The sequence below is a fragment of the Plectrocnemia conspersa genome, unplaced genomic scaffold (assembly GCF_051122295.1).
Source record: "Plectrocnemia conspersa isolate PC_06_02 unplaced genomic scaffold, ASM5112229v1 ptg000012l, whole genome shotgun sequence".
NCBI lineage: Eukaryota > Metazoa > Arthropoda > Insecta > Trichoptera > Polycentropodidae > Plectrocnemia > Plectrocnemia conspersa.
In genome coordinates this window covers 5,033,780-5,061,480 of record NW_028277176.1, presented here as the reverse complement: position 1 = coordinate 5,061,480, position 27,701 = coordinate 5,033,780, and the positions used below count along the sequence as shown (strand labels likewise).

At 25.9% G+C, this 27,701-nt stretch overlaps 1 protein-coding gene across 7 annotated transcripts in view; it reads right to left on the bottom strand.

Moving 5' to 3' along the window:
• Positions 1-14,912, bottom strand: part of LOC148228042 (GATA-binding factor C-like) — a 160,402-nt gene extending 145,490 nt beyond the window's left edge. For 4 of the 7 annotated variants that reach the window (XM_088200373.1, XM_088200377.1, XM_088200376.1 and 1 more), the window contains exons 1-2: positions 14,773-14,912; positions 9,435-9,987 (exon numbers count right to left, since the gene is read on the bottom strand). In XM_088200373.1, the coding sequence (XP_088056499.1) occupies positions 9,435-9,627 (193 nt within the window). In that variant the 5' untranslated portion in view covers positions 9,628-9,987; positions 14,773-14,912. Of the gene's footprint in view, positions 1-9,434; positions 9,988-10,220; positions 10,266-14,452 lie in introns of those variants that run through there. The other 3 variants (XM_088200374.1, XM_088200375.1, XM_088200378.1) reach the window with 3 other exon arrangements.
• Positions 14,913-27,701: the final 12,789 nt, after the last annotated feature.

Below are 27,701 nucleotides of genomic sequence, written 5' to 3'. Positions count from 1 at the left end.
ATGAAGTATGATATAAGAGATGCTCTCTTAAATACCAACCCAATAATTCGATTCCAGTAAATTACTTGCGTCAGTAATGAAACCCACACTACAGGCACATTATCCGCTCGACTAAGCGTCCGTGGAAATAAATACGGCGGTACAAGTACAGAACAGTATCATTTTACTCAATCTCTCCCTTCATTTTTAATATATGTACGATATAATGCATACACATACGTTCATAAGAAATTATATTGTGCTCATTCGCCGAACGTGAGATTTTCGGTGCATCGCACTACAGAGAGAAACGCATATTTATAGTATGTAACGCATGTTCTTAAAAAATGTTTGTATTGAAAAAAAGTTAATGGCGCCTGTGTTGGTTAATTTTGTTGCAAAAATGGGTTCGATTTCGTTACGTACGAATTTTTTTCTCATATTCAAACAACAAGGCATTGTTGTGAAAATTTCCCATTGCAACCTTTATATTTGGAAATGATTAATATAATGGATCTGTTCGCTTTCCATGGTAATAAAATTAAATATGTGTTAGTTTCGTATAATAAAATTAATTTTATTATTATAATTATTATCGTTGTTTATTGATAATTAACGAAAAACGAGTTTCTAAATATATATATAAATATATAGTAATGATTTTTTTCATATATATAAAATTTAAGTTTAAAATATTTTTCATATATAATTAATAACTTCATTGTGTTTTAACACAATAATAAATTAAATTATCATTATGGGATGTAGGTATGTGAATATTATAATAAAAATCACTTTTAAAGCAATATTATTAATTAAATATGGTGTTATGCAAATATTAAATATTTTTAGCAAAACACAAAAACGTATGATTAAAAATATGTATTTCATTTTAACCCTTCCTGGTAAAAAAAAATCGAGTTCTTTATGAATACATAAAACTAGGTGAAGCGTAAAAAATGTTGCATGTTCACGGTTTTTATAAGATACTGTATAAATTGTTGAATTAATAATTCATAATTAAAATTTTATGTAAAACGACATGTGTAAAATAACCATAAATATTTTGCGTAAGTATATATGTAAATAAATAACCATATATACAAAAAGTGCTTTTTTAACTTTTTAGATAATTTTAACTCGATTGCTAAAAAGTATATTTATCCATTGCACAAACTTAAAACGTCCAATATTTTAAAAAATATGTTTAATATTACTGACAACATAATAATCATGTTTTGAAGTATCTTATATTCATATGAGGCCACCTAAATTAAAATTTAGAATAGATATATAGACACAAAGTACAACAATATTATTATCAATTGTTATAATTTACGGAGGGTTTTTAAAAAGACTGTTCTTTTAATTTAGATAATAATGACTAAAAATGTATAATATAATTTAAAAAAATGATTTACTTTATTTACTTGTAAATCGACGTTAGCTCAATGTGTTACAATCGGATAAACATAATCAATAACTACCAAATAGTGTGAAACCAGACTAAAATCAAAATATGTAAGCAAGTGCCATATGTTATTAATTATATTTATCACAATATTCATATGTGAGATAAGGAAAATCTAAGAAACCCTAATCTGTGAAAATCGAATAGAATTGTAATTATATAATATTTATTAATTCCAATCTTCCGGACACAATAAAAATTAAATAATTAAAGAAAACTGGGATTCATATTAGATTTGAACCCAAGTCTTTCAGGTTTTAACGCCCAACTAAATTTATTTATACGCGCAATATTTATATTTAAAAATGTATAAAATTATACACAAAAATACACAGAATAACTTTTAAATGAAACGCTCAGTAATAATATCAATTTATAATCAGTAACTTTATCATAAACTTTATAATATTATTCGAATGCTTATACGCGATATTATTATACAAATATTTTACAGTCGATTTTTATGAAGCAATTTTAAAAAGCATAATGTCCAGTAACGCATTTTATCGACTTCTCAAGATATAACTACCATTTAATTTAAAAACATAACTTATTAAAATCAAAGAAAATTTGTAATATATAAATATAAGCTTTTATGTTATGTTGACAATAAATCTTAAATATAAAAAACAGACACTTTGATAATTAAAAACCATTTAATAAAACCACTGATCGTTTAATTAAATAACGGTTCAAAAGCAAACAAAATTACTGGTCCAATATTTTTTTCAGCTAATTCATTAGTAACACTATCATTTTAATTATTACCTTAATGCAATTAAAAAGTAGATATTTATTCTAGTTAAGACTTATAAACGGAAAGCGTAAGAAATATTTGGAAAGTAACATATATAACTCAATCAATCAAAATCATATATAAAAGTGTATGTAACATATTAAACTATTAGTATCAAGGCTATAATCTTAAAGCTTTTAAATAAGCAATTAATGAATTAAAGTTATATGTTCTATTACTCATACATTTGGCGCAATCAAAAGTAGCCTAACAGTGTTTCAAATTAATTATTTCATTTATACAGCTTTCTAGGTTATGTCAAGTTAACCAAATGATTTCCGTGCGCGCGGAAAAGCGCCTCGTACATTTTCCGCGCAAAGCTCCGCACAATCTCACGGCGCCCCGCGGCTTTTCCGCGTATCGTGTTCATTTCCACGATAATATAGTCATTAATTAAACGCGCATGAGCAATAAAATTTGTTGAAATTTATTATTGTAATATTAATAATTTTTAGACGGACTCGAGTGAGGAATTCTGTGGTCCTTCCCGGAACGGCTCGGGTCATAACCATAAAGTGACCGCGCCGTGTCACACGATACGGGGCACAAATTTGTCGGGTCATCCATTGCCGCGTTTATTTACTATGAAAGCTTTTATAAACTGTTTACGGACTGTTACCGACGGATAACAATATCGTCTTACGGCTGCAATAAATCAACCATTCCAATCACACGCAGGATGAGTATCCGCGGAGCCAGCGGCGATTGGAGCGGTCGTTTCGGTAGCGGCAACACCGTGAATACACCGGTCAAGAAGACGGTGACTGACTGTATAGGAAAAAAGAGGAATAAAAAACGTTTTGATAAATATCGTGTTTCATGCGATGCGATGCGATTCGGCGACGGTGACCGAAAAGTGACCGGAGTCGATAATATACGCGCGTCCCTTTTGCCCCCACCGGACAGATTTCCACGCACGTATCGTTACGATTTATGTATTTAGTCATATGTGGCCTACGTCATAATGGTATATGCATAACCCTGAAGTTCGAGCAAAATCAGATTATATATGTCAAAAGATATACAATCTAAAACTATCCATAAATATCTATATGAAAAGAAAAATTCATTGAACAAATCAAAAAAAATCAGAAACTGGAAGCAAAATATAAACTTACATCTTACAACTTAATCAGTTTTTTCAATAATAAAACGATCAGTAATATTATTTATATAGGATCAGTTAATAAGGTTTGTCAAAAACAGACAAACGTTCAATAAAGCTTCGAATGCATCTCTAGGACCGTCATTATTGATTATATGTATTATTTTATTTTTATATAATTTAAAAACACAGCATTTAATATATAAACCTTTTAATAATCAACGACCTTTTATTAAAACAGCTAACCGTTTAATTAGACTAATAAAAACAATAAATGCTATATTGCAAATATTTCCGATATATAGATTGCTTTAAAATACTTCCACTATATTTATAAATATGCCATTAAAGCTCAAATATTTTATAGCAAGAAAATAATTAAAAAAGCTTTTAAAAATACTCCATTGTCACTGAAAGCAACAATAAAAAATGTTTCAAAACTTTACACTCAATATAAAGATCAGACCTATAAATAATCACTAAACATATATTTTACTGACCATTTAATTAAACTATTGAACACAACTACTCACTCAAAAAATTAAGATCTTTTTTAAATTACTAAACTCCAAATACTTGCACTACTTTAATAAATGTGCCATTAAAGCTCACATATTTTATAGCAATAAAATAATTAAAAAAAAGCGTTTTAAAAAAATTTTAACTTCATTGTAACTGAAAGCAACTAAAATATAATTCATAAAGCTCAACCATTTTGATTGCGGTAATTTGACATAAACAGTCACTAACTTTTTGACAAATATTCACATAAGCTGATTGCGTATATAAGACCGTCATTAATATATACATACTTAATACTATAAAAAATATTTTAAATATGAACTTTTTCTATATCTAGCAAAGTACTAATTTATCCCTGTTAAAATAGAAACATTTAGTAAAACTGTAACTATCCATTTAATTTAAAAAATAACATTTTATACAAAAAAACTCAAATAATTACCGATTATTTATTAAGACATCCAACTGTAAAATAAAAATACTTAACACAACCTTTCATAAAATATTAAGGTATTTTTTAAAAAAGTATATTGTAAGTACTGTCTATATAACGATTGCTTTAATATTAAATTTTATTGATATTAAATCCTTTCACTATTTTTTTTAAATTTCCTTGACTCTCACATATTTTATAGCAAGAAATTAATTATAAAAAGTCTTTTTAAAAAATGTCACATCCTTGTCACTGAGAGCAACAGTAAAAAATATCTCAAAAAGCTCAACCATTTTGTTTGCAGAAATTTGACATAAACAGCCAGTAACTTTTTGACAAACATTCGCATAAGCTGATAGCGTCTATAAGACCGTCATTATTATATACTTGATTATTTATAATTTTTCAATAAATATCTAGCAACGTATATTATTTCTTTCCGGTAAACTATCAAAATTTTCCTAAAAATTAGATTAAAAACGTAACATTCAATATAAAAAAAAGACTCTTAAATAATTACTAAGCATATATTTTTCAATTTAATTCAAAAACCTAAAACTGAATATAAAAAACAAACCCTTATTTAATTACTAACTATTTATTAAAATATCTTACCGTTCAATTAAAGTATTTAGCATAATAACTTATTCAATATATTAAGGTATTTTTTAAAATAGTATATTACAAATATTATACATTAATCGATTGCTTTAAAATTTGTCTAAATACTATTTTTGTATGTATGCCAATAAAAACTCACATATTTTTTAGCGACAAAATAGAAAGTAATTATTAAAAACGTTAAAAAAAATTTAACGTCATTGTCATTAAAAGCAACAATACAAAATGCAGATCTACAAAAAAATTGAGTGTATATATACATACATATATGATTTTACTGTAAAAGTAACATAAAATATAGAACATTGTATTTACTACATATCAATGATGTAATTTATAATACAGTTTGTTTTATGTAGATAGCTAATTAAAACTTACAACCACTGATACAGTCTTATGGCTAATATGCTGTGTATAATTTTATAATAATATAATATTGAAGAGCTAAATAAATATTTAAATTGAGTCGTTTCGGAAAAATCATAATACATAATAATCTACTAAGATTAGAAATTTGAACTAGTTAATTTTGAATAGTACACTATTTATTAAAATACTAGTCTGAACTGCAACATGTCTTTGTTCCATTGCTAAAACACAAGGGGTTTTGTACTTCTATCATAATAATTATATAGAACTTTCCAATATTATAGCATATATATTTAATTGATTACTTACTATTCTTATTTACGTATGTATTAAATCTACCTAATAAATACTATCAATATACTGTATACACATCACTTAAAAATAAATAAATAACTATATAATAAACTTTATCGCATATTAATTGTCTTTTTTACCTCATGTGATATTAATTCTGCTATAGAAATTAAACTGATTGTACAGTCATGATTATCGTTCAACTATTCCATATATACAAAACCAATTAACGCGAAACTCTTTTCAATATCAAATTCGTTATGTGCACCAATTTTCGCACGGAATGTACATACAATAATTTGATTTCCATTAGAGTAATTTCGCAATTGAGCGAGCGTCATTTCAATTTTTTTTAGAAAATTCTTCCGAAAATATTGCATATCATTGCATTACACCGGTACAGAAGCGACCTGTTATTTTTTATTATTATTATTGAACTCTTTCTTGCATCGAGAGTGTATGAGAGACGCTGACCGAGCACAGATCAAATTTTCGAGATAAGTCGATCCTGAAAACAGTCGCTCTCTCAATACCGAAACGTCAACCGTTGTAACAAATTAATAGTCGTATTCTACAACATTAATAAAGCGGAGAGAAGAAGGGCCCGCGTGTGTGCGCAGTTACATTATGTTTTTTTTTGTAACTCTCAAATCTTCCAATAAGTATGCAAGAGGTATGACTTTTTTGTTGCGTTTATTTGGGCTGGACCGATCGTGAGATTCCGTATATACCTTATGGTCGTCGCTTATAGCGTTTTTTTAAAAAGTTCAGAAACCAGATTCCAGCGTGTCCGGTGTGTGTTTGTTTAAAAAATTATTAATGCCATACGACATTAAAACTTGTAATTAACTCGACCCCTCGCCGCATAAATCGCTTTCGTTTACCGAGCTACTGAATCTTTGCGACGTGTGTAATAAAATTGCTTTTAGCAACAAAGTATATATATGCTTAAAGCAGTAACTAAATTTGCTATACATAAATGCATAAAACATTGTAATGTATAAGTACGTTATTTTAACATCTAAATCACTGCTTAATTAATTTATGAAAATTAATATTAATATATATTAAATCGGTCGCAATTTTTCCTCAATCAAAGCAACGGAGCGAAAAGCAAAAAGTTCCGATCGAAGCGACATGGAATGTCATGCTGGGTCTTTTCAAAATGTCATGCCACCGAACGATGATCGATTTTGCAACTATTCCGTGCTGTATTTTGAGTAATTAATTTGTATCAATATAGTAATAAATTGTTCGATGATAAAATAATACTTTAAGTATTTATTTGATATTAAATACGCCGCTGGGCTACTTTTAAATGCACTGAATCGAATTAAATATAATTTATTTATAACAAATTTAGTTAAGCCAACTTAAATCAGGCTTGAAAAAATAATATTTGATAAATGAAATAAATGTTTTATGTCTTGCTAAGTTATATTTTTGCGTAGTTTAATATAATTGTATATTTATTAATTTACTCTATTAAAGCGATAATATAATTGAGTTTCACGTGAAATGTAGTAATGATTAATCTCTGAACAATACAAAAATAATATAAATTTATTTCAATACTATTCAATAGTGATTAAACATGAAGAATAATCAAAAATATATTATGGTTTAATATAGAATTTAAAATTTGTCAATTCATGTAATTTTGGTTAATATTATTTTAGGTTCATTATTATTTTATAAACTGTAAATTAGATTGCCCTAAAAACTACCTCAAAACAAGTAAATAAGCTACTTTTAAATGCCTTAAACATTTTTCACTTAATTGTATACATAATAAATTGTAGCTACACATTAACTAAATTTTAATGCATGTTTAAATGTATTTTTTACAATCATGATTTATTGATAAAAATAAATTTATTATAAAGCTACTAATATGTTACAATTTAGTGCATTTATTTTTGTAATAATATTTGTAGATATTGGAGTATTTTCAATCAGAAGATATCCGTTATTAACTAATTATTTACCAATATATCAAAATACATGATTAGGGTACTTTTAAATGACATGTAGGTAATTTCTATACACATATAATGTATATAGAAATTACCTACTCAAACTTGTGTTTCAATGGTTGTATATATTTCTTATTATTAGAGCTTAATTTATTTTTTGGGAAAATTAAAGTTGCTGTTTTCGTTTTATTGTTTATATAACTATAACGTTCAATTTAAAATAACTATATTGATTTCAAAATACTATTTTAAGCATCGTTTTTTTATTACTTTCTATGAGTAATTTCAATCATTTTTTAAATTTAATATTAACTACATAACCTTAACCATTTTACTCTAAATTATACACAAGTACTATAAAAACTACTTACTTGAACTTGTGTTTTAATGCTTAAATATATTTACTATAATAAAATAAAGTAATAAAGCTTCACTTAATTTTTAGGAAAATTGGATTTTTCTGATTTGATTTTAATGTCTATATAACTATAACAATTTATTTATAAAAAAATATATTTATTATAAAGTACTATTATAAGGCAATTTGGAACATATATTTTTGTTTTTCTATTTCTTAGTTTTTAATAATTATGAATATTCACAATCAGAAAATATCCGTTTTCTATTTAATATTTACAACATATGCTCTAACCATTTAACTCCTTATGATATAGAAACTACTTACTTAAGCTTGTGTTTCAATGGCTTAAGATATTTATTGTATTAAGATAAAGTAATAAAGCTCAACTTAACTTAAAGAAAATTGAAATTTGCTAATTTTATATTACCTTCTATATAGCTATAACAATTTAATAATAAAAATATTTATTTTGAATTAACTATCTTATAACCATTAAGTACATTTTTTTATTATTATTACTAGTTATTTATTAGTAATTCAGTTTAAAACTAACAAATACCTCAAAACACATAACTATTTACTACTTTTGAATGAATTAAATGTGTTTATTTTAATTATATATGTATATTTAGGTTTATGTTTTCATGTTTATAATAAAAATAATTTTGATTGAATATCTTTACAGGCTACTTTTAAATGCTTAAACCATTTTTTTAACGAATAAACATATATTTTTAAATATAGCGCTTATGTATCAAGTATAAATATTATTTTTATTTTAGGTTTCTTAAATTTTATTTTAATATATATATAATATATAAAGTATAATCTACAAAAATATAAAAACGAATTCTCAGGCTACTTTTAAATGCCCAAAATCTTTTGATGCAATATAATTTTAATATACTGCTTAAAATTTAGAAATAAAATATTATATTCCTCAAATGTTTTGCCTTTAATTTTTTTTATAAATAATTTACTAGAATATATTTTAAGATAAATATATAAACCTTACGACTTGTACATCTATATTTATTGAATAGTTAATACTATATGATTTAATAGATTCAGATTTTACCGATTTTGTTAGTCAGTTATTTCATATTAAACACAAATATAAAGTTGCTCTAATATTATAAATTATTATTTTATGAACACTACGACCGATTATTGATTTAAATCAGAAGGAAAAATCTACAACTACCTTATATCACATAACCTGGCTACTTTTAAATGGACTTGATTTGATTATGTTAATGCTATATTATATATAATAACTTATAATACCCGAAATATATAACTCAAGTTAGATAGAAAATTGTGAAATATTTTATTGAAACTATATTGTAAAATAATGTTCTTGTGTTATATATAATATATTAAAACGTATTTTTATTCCTATTTTTAGTATAGTATGTCATACCGTTATTGACTATACAATTTTTAAGGGATTTTATTTATTATTTAAATATAGATGATTAATTTAATAAAAGCAAAGTGTATTTACCATGAGTTGGTACTGAAGGGTAAGCAGCGTGCACATTATGGTAGTACCGCGCCCTAGAATGGTGTCCTCCGCCCTCCAGGGCCGGATGGAAAAATTCGCCGGGGGCCGCCAGATCGGCGGTGTCTCCGCCCCCTAGCCGGGGGCTCTCGTACCACCTCGGCTGCTGCACTGACTCCGCTGACATCTCCATCATGGCGCCCGCTTCGCCCTCCACGGCTGCGGACCCTGACCACGACCCTGGCTCGCTCACAAGATCATGCCCTCCGAGGGCCTTTTGTGGTTGCTCCTTTTCCACGTCTTCCTCTCGTTTTTATTTTATATTAAAAGTCCTTGCACTATTATTTAACTATTCAATTCAATCGAGTGCGGCGTCAAGATCACACTTAATTAAATAAACACTAATTCAATATTTTTTATATATAACATATAAAAATATAATTGTTATTTATCAATTTATTTAATAAGACTAGATAGGCAGTAACAGCGAGCACTTGTTACTGGTTTTTAATAATTTTATTTATCAGTCTTTTCAACTGGATCTTGAACGTGGGATCTGAAAGCATAAAATATATAAATATTAATACAATTCGAGGTATTTTTAATTATAGCAAAAAACAATGAGCGAAATGATTTATTAAATGAATTTATGGATGCCGTTCAATGTTATAAGCGTTTCTTAAGCGTTATTAATTTTTATGGTGATTTTTTCTGACCCAAATGCAACTTTAATACGCAAGATGTTTAAATCGCACAAATATTTGATCATCGATCGATACATTTTTATACCTTATCTAGTCACACACCCAAAGTAAAATCACAACCGATTTCGACCGTATCTTGACAATAAATGATTTGATAAATTTGGAAGAATCATAAAAATCGATCGCGCTTATCGTCGATCGCTCATCGCCGATTATATTTCAATATCCAACAAAAGCTAATCTATTAAAAATAATTTTTATTATTAATTTTAATTTAGCGTTTCATATGTGTAATTATTTATCACTTCTCCCAAATAAAATATACACAATAGCTCGTATATCGATTATCTCACGATAAATCAACAATGCACACGTTCGAATTGAATATTATATTTATACTTCGTGTTCTTATCTAGGCTAATATGTGTCTAAAGTTACGTATTTAAGGCTGGCAAACAAATTACGTGTAATAAATATAATTTATGCCGTTGTCAATCACGTAGAGGCGTTTAAAGTTATAATATCACGCGTTATCAGCAACAAAAAAATACGTTTATCTATCAAAATGTCAAGAGAGTTGATATTTTGATAGATAACGCCTTTCGACAAGTATTTTTTAATGAATTGATAGGAAAAGTTTTCGACATCTCTTATCTAAAACAAGTATAGATACGCCGCTATGACAAACATTACGACACGAATTCAACGTTAAATTTCGTATGGGTATTTATTATATTTATATAACGGTCATTGAGACGTTACTACTGTGTTGCTTTTCGACAATTTTGGCTACTATTCGCGAAGGCCTAAACGAGTTCTTCTAATAATGGATACGGTCCAGCGAATTGAAAAGAGTTGGCTAGCCGACGGCGAGTCTTTACTATCAAGGCAAACCTGTGCCAAAGAGCAGGAAGTTTGTGTAACAATCTTTATATTGTACATTGTACAAAATGCTTGCGAAATCATGCACAATACAAACTGCGATTGTAATTAGTCATAATGTGCGACAAAAGTTGCCAAACGTGGCGACGCCTAATTATTGACAAGCTCCCTGAGGCGCTCTTGCAACAGTTATTGATGTTTCCGCTCACTATGTTGATCACTGAATGTATTTTATATGCCCACATATTCAAATACATATATATCTATATACATGGATTTACTACCAGCTAAATTGACTGGCATGATAAAAGAAACCATAAAGTTTACTTAATCAAATTATATTATATATTTATATCACAAAATTTGCGCCATTGTGCAATTGTTTTAAGATTAAAAATACATATATTGATTCATTTTTATCATGTTCAAGTAAATTGTTATATGGTACTTATAATGAAATTAGTTATCTAATTTTTTTCAACATTACTTGAATTTACCAAACATAAACTTTTATCAAGCTCATATTTTTACAAGCAATTAAATTTTTATATAGTCATATTAGGTTGAATTAACTTATAACTGACAATAGACTATTTATTTAAAATTAATAATCTTATTTTTTTTAATACTATCAGAATTTTTTAATAATAGTGGTTTATATTTATCATGCTAATAGTCTCACAAGCAAGCAGATTTTTAAATAGTAGTAGTGATTTATATTAAAGTATGTTAACTCAACTGACAATAGACTATTTATTTAAAATAATATTAAAAACTATCAGAATTCACCAATTATAGTAGCTTATTTTTACCATACTTATATTTTTAAAAGCATGTAATTTCAGTTTTTATAAATGTAAATTCACTCATAGCTGAAAATTACTGATTAAAATTAGTAAACTTCTATTGTAGATTTTTTATCATGCTTATATTTTCAAAGGCAATTAAATTAAAAAATTTAAATTATAGTTATAATTGAATTACGTTTACTTAACTCATAGCAATAACAATAAACTATATATTTAAAGCTAGTAATATTTTTTTTAATATCATCAGAAATTACTAATTATAGTGATTTATTTTTACAAGCAATTAAATTGTTATATAATAAATGTAATTTATATAAATTTAGGTTTATTTAACTCATCACTGAAAATATACTATTGATTAAAATTAGTTATCCTCTATTTTTTTATTACTTCTATAACTATTGTAAATTTTTTTATCGTGCTTCTATTTCTACAAACAATCAAATTAAAAATTATAGTTTTTATTAAATTACGTTCACTTAATTCATAACTAAAATTTACCAAATATAGTGGTTGCTTTTTATCATTATTATCTTAAATATTTTCAAGACAATTATTGTGGATCTTTTAATAATGCCTATTGGATAATTTTACAAGTCATTATATTTTTTGCTATAATAGTATGTCACGTTGGCAAAGATAAAGGCTTTTAGATAATACTTATGAAAAATAATTTGATATTGATAACATATTAAATAAATAAATTATCTTTTTATGCAAAAAAAAATATTTTGTGTTTTAACTGTCTTTTTAAAATAATCCTATCATTTATGTGAAAAAGAAAAATACATAAGGATCATCAGTTTAAATAAAATAAAAATCATATATTTAGCTTGCATATCAATATCTAGACTGATATTTTATTAGCAACTAAATCAATAAAACGTTAAGAATACTTAAAGCTTATTTAATACATTTTGTATCATAGAAAAAATCTGTATAATACATATTAAAATGCTTAAAATAATATGCGATAATATAAAAGAGCCAATTAAATAGATAGTATAAAAAACATGACATAATCATAAAAGTAAAAATTACTTTGTAAAAGGTTTTCATAATTTTTGCTGAATTTATCTTTCATTTATTTTTTCTTTGCAAGTTCTTATAAATTATAGAATATAAAGCTAACTGTACTTATATTTTAATGTACGTTATTCTGTATTTTTAATACTATAATAAGCGTTTATATCTTTTAATTAAATAAAATCATTTCATTGATAGTGTTAAGAAATAATAAAAAACGTAATAATAATTTCAATTACGATACGAATTCATATAATTCCAAAAATGTTAAGCATATATATAAAATAGTAAAAAATTGGATAAAAATATAAAAACAATAGCAAACTAAATTATACTATAATGGATGACTAGCTGAAGGTATTATCTGTTTATTAAATATAATTTTATATTAATATCACAAAATTTGATAATTTTGTGCAAATTTTATTAAATAAAATTATTATTTCATTAAAACTGCTAAAAAATAAAAATAATTTCAATTACTTATAATTCAAATAATATTAGGTATAAATATGAAATAGTTGGAAATTGGATAAAAATATAAAAACAATAGCAAACTAAATTATAATATAATGGATCACTAGCTGAAGGTATTATCTGCTTAATAAATACAAATTTATATTAATATCACAAAATTTGCTTATTTTGTGCAAAACGTATTTAATAAGTTTAGCTAGAAGTAAAATAAAAACTAAAAATATCAAGATTTATTTTTACAAGCAATCAAAATATTTTATATTGAATTATATACAATATAAATAATTTTATACCTTACAATTTATAATCGTGACCTAATAGGTTGCCCTAATGCGTTATGATGGTCAAATATTGTTTTTATATATATTATATCAAAGTCAATAAAATATGATTTTATAAAATAATTTTAAATAATATATCCTATAAAAGGTGTAAATGGATTAACCAGGTTTATGCTATTAACTAAGTTAAGACTATTAAATATAATAAAGCAAATATGTATTGTGATCTTATGGAATACGTCAGGGACATAAATTGAGTCCATTATTGTTTGTATTATATATAAACGATATATCAAATAAGTGTAAATTTTATATATTTAAAAATCAAACATTTAATTTTAATGTATGTAGTAAATGCTGATATATGAATTGGGTATATAAATAAAATCAAATATTGATTTTAAGCATTTAAAATAAAATAAAAAATAATATTGGGTAAATTTTTCTACACATTAACTATATGTATATAAAATTTCATTATTATATTAGAATTTAAAATATATTGTAAAACATTATATTGTATATAATTATTAGATATATCATAAATCAATAAAAATTCCAGTAAAGTGAAACTGTTTAATTGTAAATAAGATGTGCATATTTGTAAATATCTTAGTCTTCATAGATTACATTTAAATTAGATAAGGAATATTTAAAAATATATAGGGGTACATTTTTTGCCAGATTGTAGATTATAGTTTTCATTTATTGATTTTAAGTAAATACATTAGTCAAAATGTTTGGTAAAAAAGTAATTTTGCTTCTATTATAAATTTGATAGACTGATAGAGCAATTAATATTTACCTTAACCCTATTAAATATTAATGATGGTATTTCGCACCTGAGCGAATGTTGTTTAAACTATAAAAATATTATCCTTCTTTGCACCATAAAGCCATTGTCACTGCGTTTTTGTTTGTTTATCAAAATTTATGAAATAAATTCGAAAAAAATATCATGACACCCGTCGAGTCCTAGTGGTCATCGTCATCGTTATTCGAACGGATCACGACTAAATCAAATCGAACCGTCAAATCATATGACATCACAAAATCGATCACAGAACACACACGCGCGCACACACACACACACGACAGTCCCTTTTTGTACAATTTGACACGTGACGTTTCAAATGAGTCTCGTTCGGTTCGTATTAAGCACCTTCGAGGCATGTGGTTCGACGGTCTCCATGGCGGTCGTGTGATGGATCGCGATCGTTTTTAGTATTTGTTTATGTTGTTTTGAACGTTTGAAATCGCGCGCGGCCGGCCCGTGACGGCACGGCAGGAGCCCGACCCGGCACTGAGTCGGCCAGCTCGGGGTTTCCACGCTCGGAGCCACTCGGGCGTCATCGGAAGTAGTCGGGCGGCCGAGTCGCGCCGGCGCTCATTGGTCGGAGACGCTAAGCCCCGCCTTGAGGTGGGCCGACGGTGGCCCCTACCGCCCGCGGGGTGGGCCCACTTCGCTTTCGACATTTTTGTTGTATTTTTAGTCGAGTTTCGACCGTTGTGTTTGATGGATTGTTCATTCGGCGCGCAAAGAAGTTGAATTTTTAAAATAAAGCGCTCGATGTAATGTTATAACAATTGAGAAACATGATGCATTTAATTTAATAAAAAATATTATGCAAATAGGTTGACGTGCTATATGCGAATCGAGAGTTATGTATTAAAATAAATAAAGATGATTAATACCCAGATGTATCCTAATTAGTATAACTAGTCTAAATGAGTGATATTTTATTGGCCTATTTATTTAATATTGCGATAAAAATCAATATAATTTTTTTTTCTAGCTGTAATTATATTTTACAATAAATAAAAATTTTATATTTCATCCCCTGAACATATTTAATCAGCAAGCGGGATGTATGGACTAAAGCAGTTGATGGTTTTACAGACATGATACTTCAATGAACCGGACGTGAAATCATATTTCTTTTAGTATAATTATTTATCGCCTTCATCTGCACTTTTATAAAATTTCTAGATTAGTATTAATAAAATCACTAAAATTTATTTTTTTATTCCATTGTAATATTCCTTAAGGCTAAAATAGTGCACACTAAAAAGCTGAAGTATATAAAGTCGATTATCTAAAAAAAACTTAATTTGCTTTACATTTATATCAAGTATAATACCCATTTTAATTATTTTTTTCTTGTCAAGTTTGTATATCTTTATTATGTCTATTGGATATTACTATTTTTAACATTATATTTATCAAAATAGTTTGAAACTAATCTTTTTTAACTAATATACGAAAAATAATATACATACATATTTCTTAATTAGTATAAGTAAAATAAAATATTATTCTTTTTAAATTATATATACATAATTTGCCTATTTATTTATTTAAAAATGTAAATAAAAATCAATAAAAATATATAGTCATAATTTTTATTGTAAATCTTATTTTATTTTACAATTAATATATATGTATGTATATATATATTTAGAGGTTCATCTCCTGAATATGTTTTCATTATTATTACACTACATTAAAATTAAAAATAAATGAAGGGAATGACCCGGGAGGTATGGATAAATGGCGTTGATACTTTAGTGAACCATACACGAAATTAGTATAATTTATCGCTGTAATCTGTGTGTTTTAGTAAAAATTTTGAACCTTATATTTGCGACTAAATCAATCATATTTCATTTTTGTTTTATAGTAATATTTTTTAGGCCTAAAATACTAACATTCTAAAAATCTGAAACATAGATTAAATCCGTAAGAGTCGATTATCTACAAAATATTTTTTCACTTTATAATAAGTATAATACCCATTTAAAAATATGTTCTTTTCTGTCACTATTGTAAATCCCTTTTTTGTAAATTGTATATCACTATTTTTGCCATTTTATTTATAAAAATAGTTATGCAATAACCATTTTTTAATTTATATTTGAAAAACTAATACACCAACAAATTTAATAATTAGTATAAGTAGAATAAAATATTAATCTGTACAAATTATTGTAACTTACCTATTTATTTACTCAATAATGTAAATAAAAATCAATAAAAAAATATTGCTATACTTTTTCTTGTATATGGTATTTTATTTTACAATAAATATATATTTAAAAGTTTATTTCCTAAATATTTAATCAATATAATTACACTACGTTAAAATTGCCAAAAAACAAAATGAATGACGCGGGAGATATGGATAAAAGGTGTTGATGGTTGTATAGATATGATACTTTAGTGAAGCATACATGAAATTAATAAATTTATCATTTTAATCTAAGTTTTTAGTATAAGTAAAATAAAATAATAACCTGTTAAAATTATTTTTATTTATAGGTATAATATTTATTGTAAATGTTATTTAATTTTACAAAAAATATTTTTTTTAAATTAAAATAAATAAATAAAAAAATGAATGACGCAAGAGGTATGGATAAAAGGTGTTGATGTTTGTATAGATTTGATACTTTATCAAAATTAATGTAAATAATTTAAGTCAATTATCAAGAAAAGTTTTTTTAATTTGTTTTTAATTTATAATAATTATAATTCCCATTCAAAAAATATTTTCTTTCTTATCGTGTTTGTATATTTTTTTTTATTGTATAACACTATTTCTGACATTTTATTTAATAAAATTATTATGCAATGACTTTTACATATAATACATGAAAAACTAACACAGCAACATTTTTTTAATTAATGAAAGTAAAATAAAATATGAATCTGTTCAAATTATTGATATATAATTTTCATATTTATTTATTCAATAGTGTAAATAAAAATCTATAAAAAACATTGTAATTTTTAGTTGTGGTTATTGGACATTAATGATTATGAGATATCATATTTTAGTTTATTGCCGTTTATTTCGAAACAAATTTCGGCTTAATATTAAGAGCCAAATAAAAACACATTGCAATGAAATTTTATAAAATCTAAGAAAAGTGAAATCTGTAAGAGGTATGGATAAAAGACGATTTTGTCTCAATGCTTATTACGATAATAGAAAATGCTGCTTAAAATTAGCTTTGTTTGCCTTTTTTGCCATTTATTGGGCTTTTAAAAAATATTTTTTAGATACAAAATCATTTTAATTTAATTTTTATGACACATTTTTGGAAATGTAAACTATGTAAATATCAAACCAAGTTTTTAGATTATTTGTTTTTTTTTTATTTAAGAAAGAGGTCATTAAAAAATGGAAATCATAACTTTTTTTAAAAAGTTAAATACTGGAAATTAAAATATTTTCATTTATTTTATATAATATATAGGAGGTGGTTTTTTGTGACGATAATAACTCATATAATTTAATCAGATTTTTTTAACTATTTTCTTAAAAAATTAATCTTGTATTGATATTAACTAAATTTTTCAGCAATATTTTTTTAAAATCGACTATTAAAAAATAAATTAGGAAATTTAAAACTCTCATAAAATATTCTAGACAATTAGGAAAAAAAACTAAATATTTTTTTTATTATATATGAGATATACGGTTTTTGTCAATACGATACTTGCCATCAATTTAATATATTTACTATCAATAAAACTTTTCTTAAAAATGAGAATTGTATATGTAGAATAAAAAAGTAAATTGGAAATTAATTATATTTCTAAAATAATTATTTTATGATTTGCTATATTTTTTTTAAAATTGCAAATATTCTAAAAATGTTTATATAACTTTATCACAAAAAAATTCATAACCTATTTTTTAACTAAAAAAAATTTTAGATAAATATCTATATATAATTGATTAACGCGTTTTTATATACATATGTTGCACTGATTCTTGTGGTTTTTACTAGTAGGTATTTTTCATAATAATTCCTCAAACCTCAGAAGGTGATAAAAAGCAATGGTTTTAGAAATTTATTATAATTATAAATCAATTTGTTATAATTAATATAAATTATAATATGTCATTACATACATGTAGAAATTTATTATAATTATAAATCAATTTATTATAATTACAATAAATATCTAACGATCAATATTTATATTGTTTTAGTCAGTATAAATATTACACTATTAGTATTTATTTTAAAACTAGTTAATAGCTATATATATAATTATACATAATTATTTAAATATAATTGAACTAGTTTGGTTTGGCTTTAAAAATTAAATTATGAGTCTGCAACGCTGCTTTCAATGGCCAATTATATATATCATCACTTACACAGTATATCAGTGTATTTTCCACAAATAAATGTATCTTACGAGAATCGTCCTTTATGTCATTTAATATATAAATAATATTTATCCTAATTTTAAGCTTTAAGGCAGTCTCTAATAAATATGTTTTTTTTTATTAAAATCTAATAATTAAACTTTAAACCCTGCATAAATATTATTTTAATTTTACATTAAAAAATTCATCTCAAAAAACGTATAAACCTGTCACAGAATGATAATTACATAGAAAATGTTTAAAAAAAACACCTTAAGATCTATATGAAAATCATACTAGAATTATACAATTTTTGAGTAGATATATCATATTATAATCTTTACATTTAATGCAAATTTGCATACTTAACTGTTGTTTTAAAGTCCATGCTAATTAGGCACTACTTCATAAATAATACGCACAAGCTCAAAATTGTATAGGATTAGATGCAACGATTAGAGTAATTAATCTTGCTTTAAGACAATTTGGAAACAATGCGGGATATCCGATAAAGATATACCAAGCATCAGTTCATAAATATAAACCATGCGTATAAAATAGTTCTGTTTCATTCACACTGCAGTTACTATTTCGTCTGGTTACCGAAAGTTAACCCTTCACGGCACACGACCATAAAAAGTGTACTATCCCTCACCGCATCTCTTACAATCTGACCAGCGTTCTTTTTATAACGATCCCGTTTCAATTACACAACCGTGAAATTAATAACATTGAAAACGCTAACAATCCGGACGTTAGAAGTGACATTAGCGGCGATGCGATCGCCATTGACACGTGTCAGGCTATCTGACAGGACACGTGTCACATCACTCGGTGCCGCTGACGACTCTATTGTAATCTTTGTAGTCGACGCTCATAGACCGGCCCGTTTGCTACTTCATCAATCTACTCGACTGTGATAGAATTCGATCATGGAGCAAACACACACACAGACGGTTATGATAGTATACACATAAACGAGGCCGGATGTTGCTTATTGGTTGAGGAGTTGAAAAATATTCCCATTTTTCCAATTCCTACCAAAATTATGGCAGAGAAAATTTACTGAAGATTGTGAAACATCTATTGCTAGTTTTATTCATATATAATTTTCTTAAGACATTTTTCACTAGATATTATTATTTTTATTCCTCATCAATAATACGCACAAGAAAGTCAGGAAAATGATCCTGTGACCATTTTCATATCGCTCATAGGAATGCGTTAAATCGCTTCCCAACCAAACCATCCAGGCATTGTCTAAGAATACTTAAAAAGCCATTAGCATATTTCCACTGAAATCTGCACGCTTACAGGATGTGCGCCGAAAAAAAGGAAGATGAAACGATTGTACGCCCATACACGTATAAACGTATATACCTACGAAATATCGCAAAAGTATATTTATATTGCATAATAAATATGGCTGCCGCAAAATAAATAACGGCTTGCGTTAAAACTCGAAACGGCCACTAAATAATATAGTTTATGCGTGTAATTATTTTCATATATATATATTTTTTACGCGATAAAATCAAAGCGAGTACGTTCACGTGAATTATAACTGCTAAGAGAAAAATGGTCAAATTTTCACGTTTGTATACGTACAAAATATTATAATATTATTTTAAATAATAATCGTAAAACTTGCATACGCTATGAGACTGTTAATAGTCTGGTCGAAGTTATCTGATCAGTTAATTAATAAGAACGGGTTATAAAAAAACATAATTATTTACCGCGTTGTCTAGATTTGTGTATTATAATATAATAACACATGGAGTGATATGTTACTTTTTTTTCGTTATCCCGACAACAATTCGCACTTATCAGCTAAATTAAAGTTTAATTATTGTTCATTAGCATGTGTGCGTGTGTCTGGTTTTTGGCTTTAATATGTAATGACCGTCACAAACGTTAAAAGATACGATTTGATTATTATAACAACGAATTGTTAGACAATAGAGCTCCACGACGCTTTACCGAAAACGTATCTCTTTATCTAAAAAAATGGGTTTAATATATGCATATAAATTTATTTAAAATATTTTTTATCATGAAAACTTGATTAGAATGGCAATTAAAGTTAATCCCGGCGTGCATGCTTATCTAATGTTTGTTTGTAAGTCCGTCATTTCAGATTATTCTGAATTTTGTATATTTTTAACAAAGAATCGTATGTCGCTCGCATCTCTAATATAATTCACAACGTTTCTATTTTTTTATCTATCTTCAAAAAAAAATGAAAGAACATTCTACTGTAATTTTTTAGGTTAATGCAGTTTTTATAAGATAACATTATGTATTATTATTATAACAATTAATTAAATAACATTATAGTATACATTCAGTACAGTTTGCTTTTCAATTACATAATTTTTTATTTTTTGCGTTTAACGCTATTTAAATATGTATCCAAGTAACAAATAATTTATCGATTGTAAGATAGCTATTTTAATTTGAACTTCCTGAATCAAAATTAATAATCATAACACAAACTAAACCTCAAAGTTTAAGAACTGTATAATAAGTGGCGATTTGTTGTGATTATTTATTCGCAGAATATCATTAATTAATAATTTACACTGGCTTAACTACGATAAAAAATCAGAATAATTAATAAAAACAGCATATATGACAAACAGGTAGAAAATAGATTTATAGTGTAGGTTACAGTTTATTAAATTAGAACAGCCTTGATCTAAAGTTTCATTAGTTAATTTAACAGTTTTTTAATAACACTGATTATTTATCATCATATAAAATGAATTTTATTATCAAAATATGGGCAATAAATCTAAACATTCTAATAACAGAAAGATTAATAAAAAAAATCTTATTTCAAACCACTGATATTGGCAAATTTCATGATTTACAAAACCGATTCACATATATATGAGTAACTATTGATAAAAATTAACACTGAATACTTTTTTTTTAAATCAAAACCCAAATATTTCAATAGTAATAAGATTATAAATTAAATAATACAAATATATTTTTGAAGTCGAATATTTTTAGATAAACCAAAATAATCGATAATAGTGATCTAAGAAACAGGGAGAAAGCTTTTTTTTGGTACTGATGCTTAACGAAAAAACAAGATTTATATTTATATTATATCATGAAAGATTAGGAATATGGTAGTTTTTTTAAATATTAAAAATCTTCTAAATAAATAAAAATTATATCAATAAAGTAAGCAATGTTTTTTATACTTCGAAGTTTTGGAAATAAGTGTATATTAAAAGTAAAATAAAAATCAAAAATCTATGTAGAAAGCTTTAAAGTCATTCAGGAATAAAATAATTAATCGCTTCAAAATTAATACATATTTAAAAAAAATTAATCTTCACACATGGTGTTCCTTAAGTTATTATATCATATTAATTTAGTTGAAATAAAACTACACAAAAAAAATATTGTAAATCATTGGCATTATTGTAAAATTTAGTGTTTTGCAAATACTCGCTTATTTTAATTTCGCTTTTAATCACCCATACGTATTAACTGATTTTTTAGTAATATGCAATATAAAATGTATTTAAAACAATGTCTAAAAAAAATTACTAACAAAACTCGATTGTGCTTCGTTTATTCTTTTTTCTATATCTTCGTTCATATTTTTATTTTTAAATTATAGTTGCATTACCAACATTCACTAAAATCAATATTATTCTAACATAAATTATAATCCATTGAGCAAAAAAAAACATTAATAAAGAATTAATTTGACAATGGTTGGTTTATATCGTTAAACATGGTTTAGGGCCAACTTATTTGATTGTGATCTGTCAATATGTTACTTATTATTGATTAATAAAATATTGAATAGCAATTTTTTCAGTGTTTGACTTTTTTATTTAAAAAATAATAATTATCATATTGCTCCAGAATTTATTTTGCAATTAGCGTAAAAATAAAAAATGTATATTTAGTTCCTACAAAGGTTTGTATTGTAATGATTGACAAATTTTACTACAAAAACTGATCAAGATCAAATCAAAAACTGATTTTATTAAAATAATCAGGGGTGAAATTATACTCCCTTTTTACTAAACTATTTAAAAAAACAAGCTTCTGCTTATAAATATTGTTTTTCTAATTAAAATTGCAGCATTTCTAGCCAATATAAAACACATATTTATAAAATGCTGCGAGTGTGGAGAACAGAGTAGACTATTTTTGCCTAAACTTTATAACCTCAAAGTATTTTTAAAAGTGCGTTTTCGCTTTAAGCAAACAATCTAAAAGGCTGGTATGATCTATCGAATGATGTTTGTGTTGAATTTTTATAGTGTTTATATTTTTCCTGTTTTTAAATGCGAAGTGGTGCAAGCATATAGACGTTTAATCGATTATTTTAAATTTGTTTAATAAACCTGTTTTTAATATCGAAAAGTAAACTTTATTTTATAATGGACATTTTTTAAGCTTTCACCCAATTAAGTGTAACTGACTATTTGGATAACAATGCGACAGGTCAATCACCTGTCCGACTAAAAACGGATTACGAAACCAAAAGGGAGGACGCAAAAATCCATCTTGGGTTATCGAGTCAATATAAAAAATGGATAACCACTAATTTGTTTAATATAAATTTGCCATTAAAAATAATAAAATACATTAATGACATTTTTTTTGGTTTTATTGCATGTACTGCATAATGTACTACGTGAATAAAAACGTGCTGAAGTTGTTTCCTTTATTCATCACATATAAATTAAAGCTGGAAAATAAGCTCATAAAAGTGTTTGTTAAACATGTGTTAAAATAGCAGAACTTCTCGTCAACTAAAAAATTTTTCTATTCTGGGACACTGTTAGAAACGTACAGTACAACGACTGTTCCAAAAAATTGTTTTTGAACAATTAGACATTAACCTTAAAGATAAAGATAGTAGTAGGCGTCATTTTCAGTTGATAACGACCATTTGAATATGAATCAGTACTACGCACACCGATTTCAGAGCTTGTTAGTAATCCATTACTTTTAAAGCCAATTCAAATAGCTAAATAATATTTTTTAATAAGTTTGTTTTATACCTATTTGATCGCATAATATATCTATTTAATTAAATTAAATTAGGAATATAGTGAATTAGTAGCCTTATAGATTACTCCAATATGTCACGATGGAAAATATTAATAATAGTTGAAAAAATAAAAATATTATAAAATACTAGAATAAAATGATACGGATCAGATCTGCTTCTTGTAGCTGATATTAAATAGATTAATGTACAATACCAGCGCATTAAGGAGTCGGATGGATACAGCCATCGGCGAGTTGGCTAGTGCTGATGTCCTGGTTCTAACGGGCATCAGAAGAGGACGCGATTGAAAACTCTTTGAGATGTTCTTGAACCCAAGAGTGGAATATTTTGAAAATATTTGGATTGTCAACAACACCCTTTGTTACGTTGAAGAAATCCTAAGCTACAAGACTTAAATGAATCATATCCCAACGCTTCTAAAATAAGGCGTTGGGTTTCAAGAACGGACAATAACTAAATATACTCATGAACCTTTTCTGAACACTTTTGATAAAGGAGTATTTGGTTAATTAAAGATTTAAAATTATAGATCCTAAATCAATAGTTCCCTGTCATAGTAGAGACGAATAACAGAATCTTGGAATATATCTCACAGACGTCGTTTACGTGTAGAGAGACCTCTCAAAAAAATTCTGAGATCTGTAATTGAAGTTTCTCTTGGCAAACCGTGACTTGTGAGCCGCATGCGGCTCTTGAGGTGTGCGTGTGCGGCAATTTTTTTTTGCCAAATTCACCAAAAAAAATGTTTGTAATAGACTTATTTTATTAATAAATGAAAGTTTATATTATGTATTTAAAAATATTAAAAACTTTAGCATATCTAGCAAAAAATACAAAGAAAAACGGAAGATGAACATCGTGAATTTAAAAAGGAATGAACTGATACTTTGATGTTTATCTAAAACATGATAGCCTACCGGCCTGTCTCATTTGTAAAAAAAATTGACACATAACAAGAAATTAAATTTGAATAGACAACTCGCAACAAAACACGGCTCATTTGCAAGCGCGTATGCTATCGAAACAATAAAGAAAGCAGTTGGAAAACTTTAGAATAGTATTGCAAAATCAAGCTCTTTAATTAATCACTCGATGGAATCTTTCAATAATGTTGATTCATCAAGCTTTATCGTGAGTTAAGAAATCGCTAAGAGGATAAAACCATTCGCAGATAGCAGGTATATGAAAAATTTTATAAATGCATCTGAAAAACTTTTTTTGGGTTTCAAAAACAAAGCAGAAATTCAAAAAAAAAAATTAAGAACTAACTATCAATTAATTCCCTTTTAATCGGCATCAGATCAGATCCTAAGGAATAACTTATGAGATTATTGCCATTTTATGGCGATACATGCGGTACACTAATTCATTGAATACATAGAAAAAAATCATCTTCCATTAAATAAAATTGTATCAGTTGCAACTGATGGTACAAAAAGGATGTAAAGTGTATGTAAAAAATATTTTGTCCTAATTTTAAAAGGAAACAATAATTATACAATACTAACGTTTTATTGTATGATTCGCCAAGAAGTAATTTGTGCACAGACATTTCCATAAAAAATTGTAAAAGTTATGGAATTGGTAATTAACATTATCAACAGCATTGTGGTAAAAACGCTCCAGCATCGTCAATTTAAAGAGGTTTTAAATTAAATAGATAGTGAAAATCAATAGCCTTTTGCCTGAACGAAATTTAAATAATCCTCCAAAAAAACAATGTTAAAATATTTAAAATTTACAAAAGATTAGTGGTAGCCAAAATATAATTTATAGTAGATATCACATCGTCTAAATTACAAGAAAAATAAAACACTACGTTTTCAATGCTCAAAGAAGTAATCGTATTTAAAAATAAATTTTTACTTTTTCCTGAAGAAGGGATCGTTAATTCATTTAAAATGAATATATAAATATCGTTAAAAAAGCAATGTCTTAAAGCACTGATTATTTTAGAACAGAAATTTTAAATATGAGAGAATATTAATGTGAAAATATCAATAATTTAAAAATATTAAACGAATTCGCTCATTACTAAAGTCAATAAATAGAGCTTCAAACTTGCACAGAGCTTCAAAATTGCAGGTTTTGCCAATAAAACTGATGAAATGAGAAAAATGCAATCTATGTGGAACGTGAATTAACACAAGTGGAACGCTTTAAGAGATCTACAGTAGGTAGTTTCTATGACTTATAATCAGGGCTGTGGAGTCGGAGTCGAAGTCGGAGTTGGAGTCGTGGTGTTTTGGCCGGAGTTGGAGTCGGAGTCGGAGTCGTGAAAAATGAGCGATTCCGAGCATTTTTTTAAACTATGAAATTTATGAATTTTTAATTGCGTAATAATGAATGTGTATAGCGTATGAATATTAAACGTATAGAAAAACACCAAAAATACCTGATAAAATTAAACTTTTTTTCGGTCGAGTCGGAGTCGGAGTGGAGTCGTGTTGTTGGTAAATATCGGAATCGGAGTCGGAGTCGTGCTTTTTTTAACGACTCCACAGCCCTGCTTATAATACTTGGAATAGCCTTTTAAACTCATATGACCAGTTGAAAAAAAGTAAAAAAATCGATGAGTTTAAAGTCGTGTTTAAAATTAAAAACTATAAGTTACATACCAATCATACAGATGCAAGAATACTGTACACATTTTAAGGAATGCGTAAAAAATATGTATGATTCATATTCCATAAAAAATAATATATATTCTTAATTTAAAAAAAAAAAATATATTGAATAAGTTTTACTTAAGAAAATTTTTCATCAAATAATTAAATAATTATGTTTAAAAATTTTGTAGATAATTTAAATAATGAATTAAGCATAATAGAAACATGGTTAAAAAACAATTAACTAAACTAAATGTATGCTTATTAATTATAAAAATATGTTGGGTAATAATATAAAAATGGTTAGTCAACTCTTTTAAAGAAATAGTTAATAATTTAAAATATTTAGGAGTAATTGTAAAAATAAATTTTAAAGCACATTGTAATTACATAGTAGTAAAATAGGTTTATTATCCAGAATGAAAAATACGTTAAGTAGAAACACAAAAATATTAATTTACAATAATATTATATCGACTCATTTAATTTATTGTGCAACAATATTCGATATGTTCAACAAATTATATTAAATAATGCTGCAAAAATTAAAAAATAGGGCAATGAGAGAAATTTTAAATAAAAAAAGATTTGCTAGTTGTAGAAGTATGATAGTTAGATTGGAATGGTTAAATGTTCAAGAAATATTGAAAGAGTTATTAGTCGGAGACGTAACGGATTCCGTCCTTATATTTTATATTTATAAATGTTCATTTCAATTAATTCCAACGTAAAATATCCACTGTTCTTAGAAATTTTCTAACAATTTAAAACAGCCCCTTTATGCTTTAAGCACATACGATTTTAATAAGTAATAACATAAAAATTAATGACGAATTAAAATATGATATTTACTTAAACTGAAATGCTACTTTTTTTTAGATTACTCCAAATAAATAATATAATTAAATATTTTATAATGAATAATTTGTTTTATACTATATACTTAATAATTTAAATCGCTAACATAGATTTTTAAGTTTCAGTTTTTTATATACTATTTTTGAAAAAATAAAACTTTCTGTTGTAAAAAATTGCGATAATTCTGCCTCCTAAATTTGTATGCTACATAAATTTGTATGAATTTTTTATCTCATGTTATGAATTACACAAAATATACAATATTTAAAAAAACGCTATTTTATTATAAAAATAAATAAAAAAAACACTCATTTATAAATTATCATGTACAATTTGTTACAAACTTATTTTTGAGTTGGACCTCGCACCCGATTTTTGCCTTGGGTCCCGCAATAATTAACGC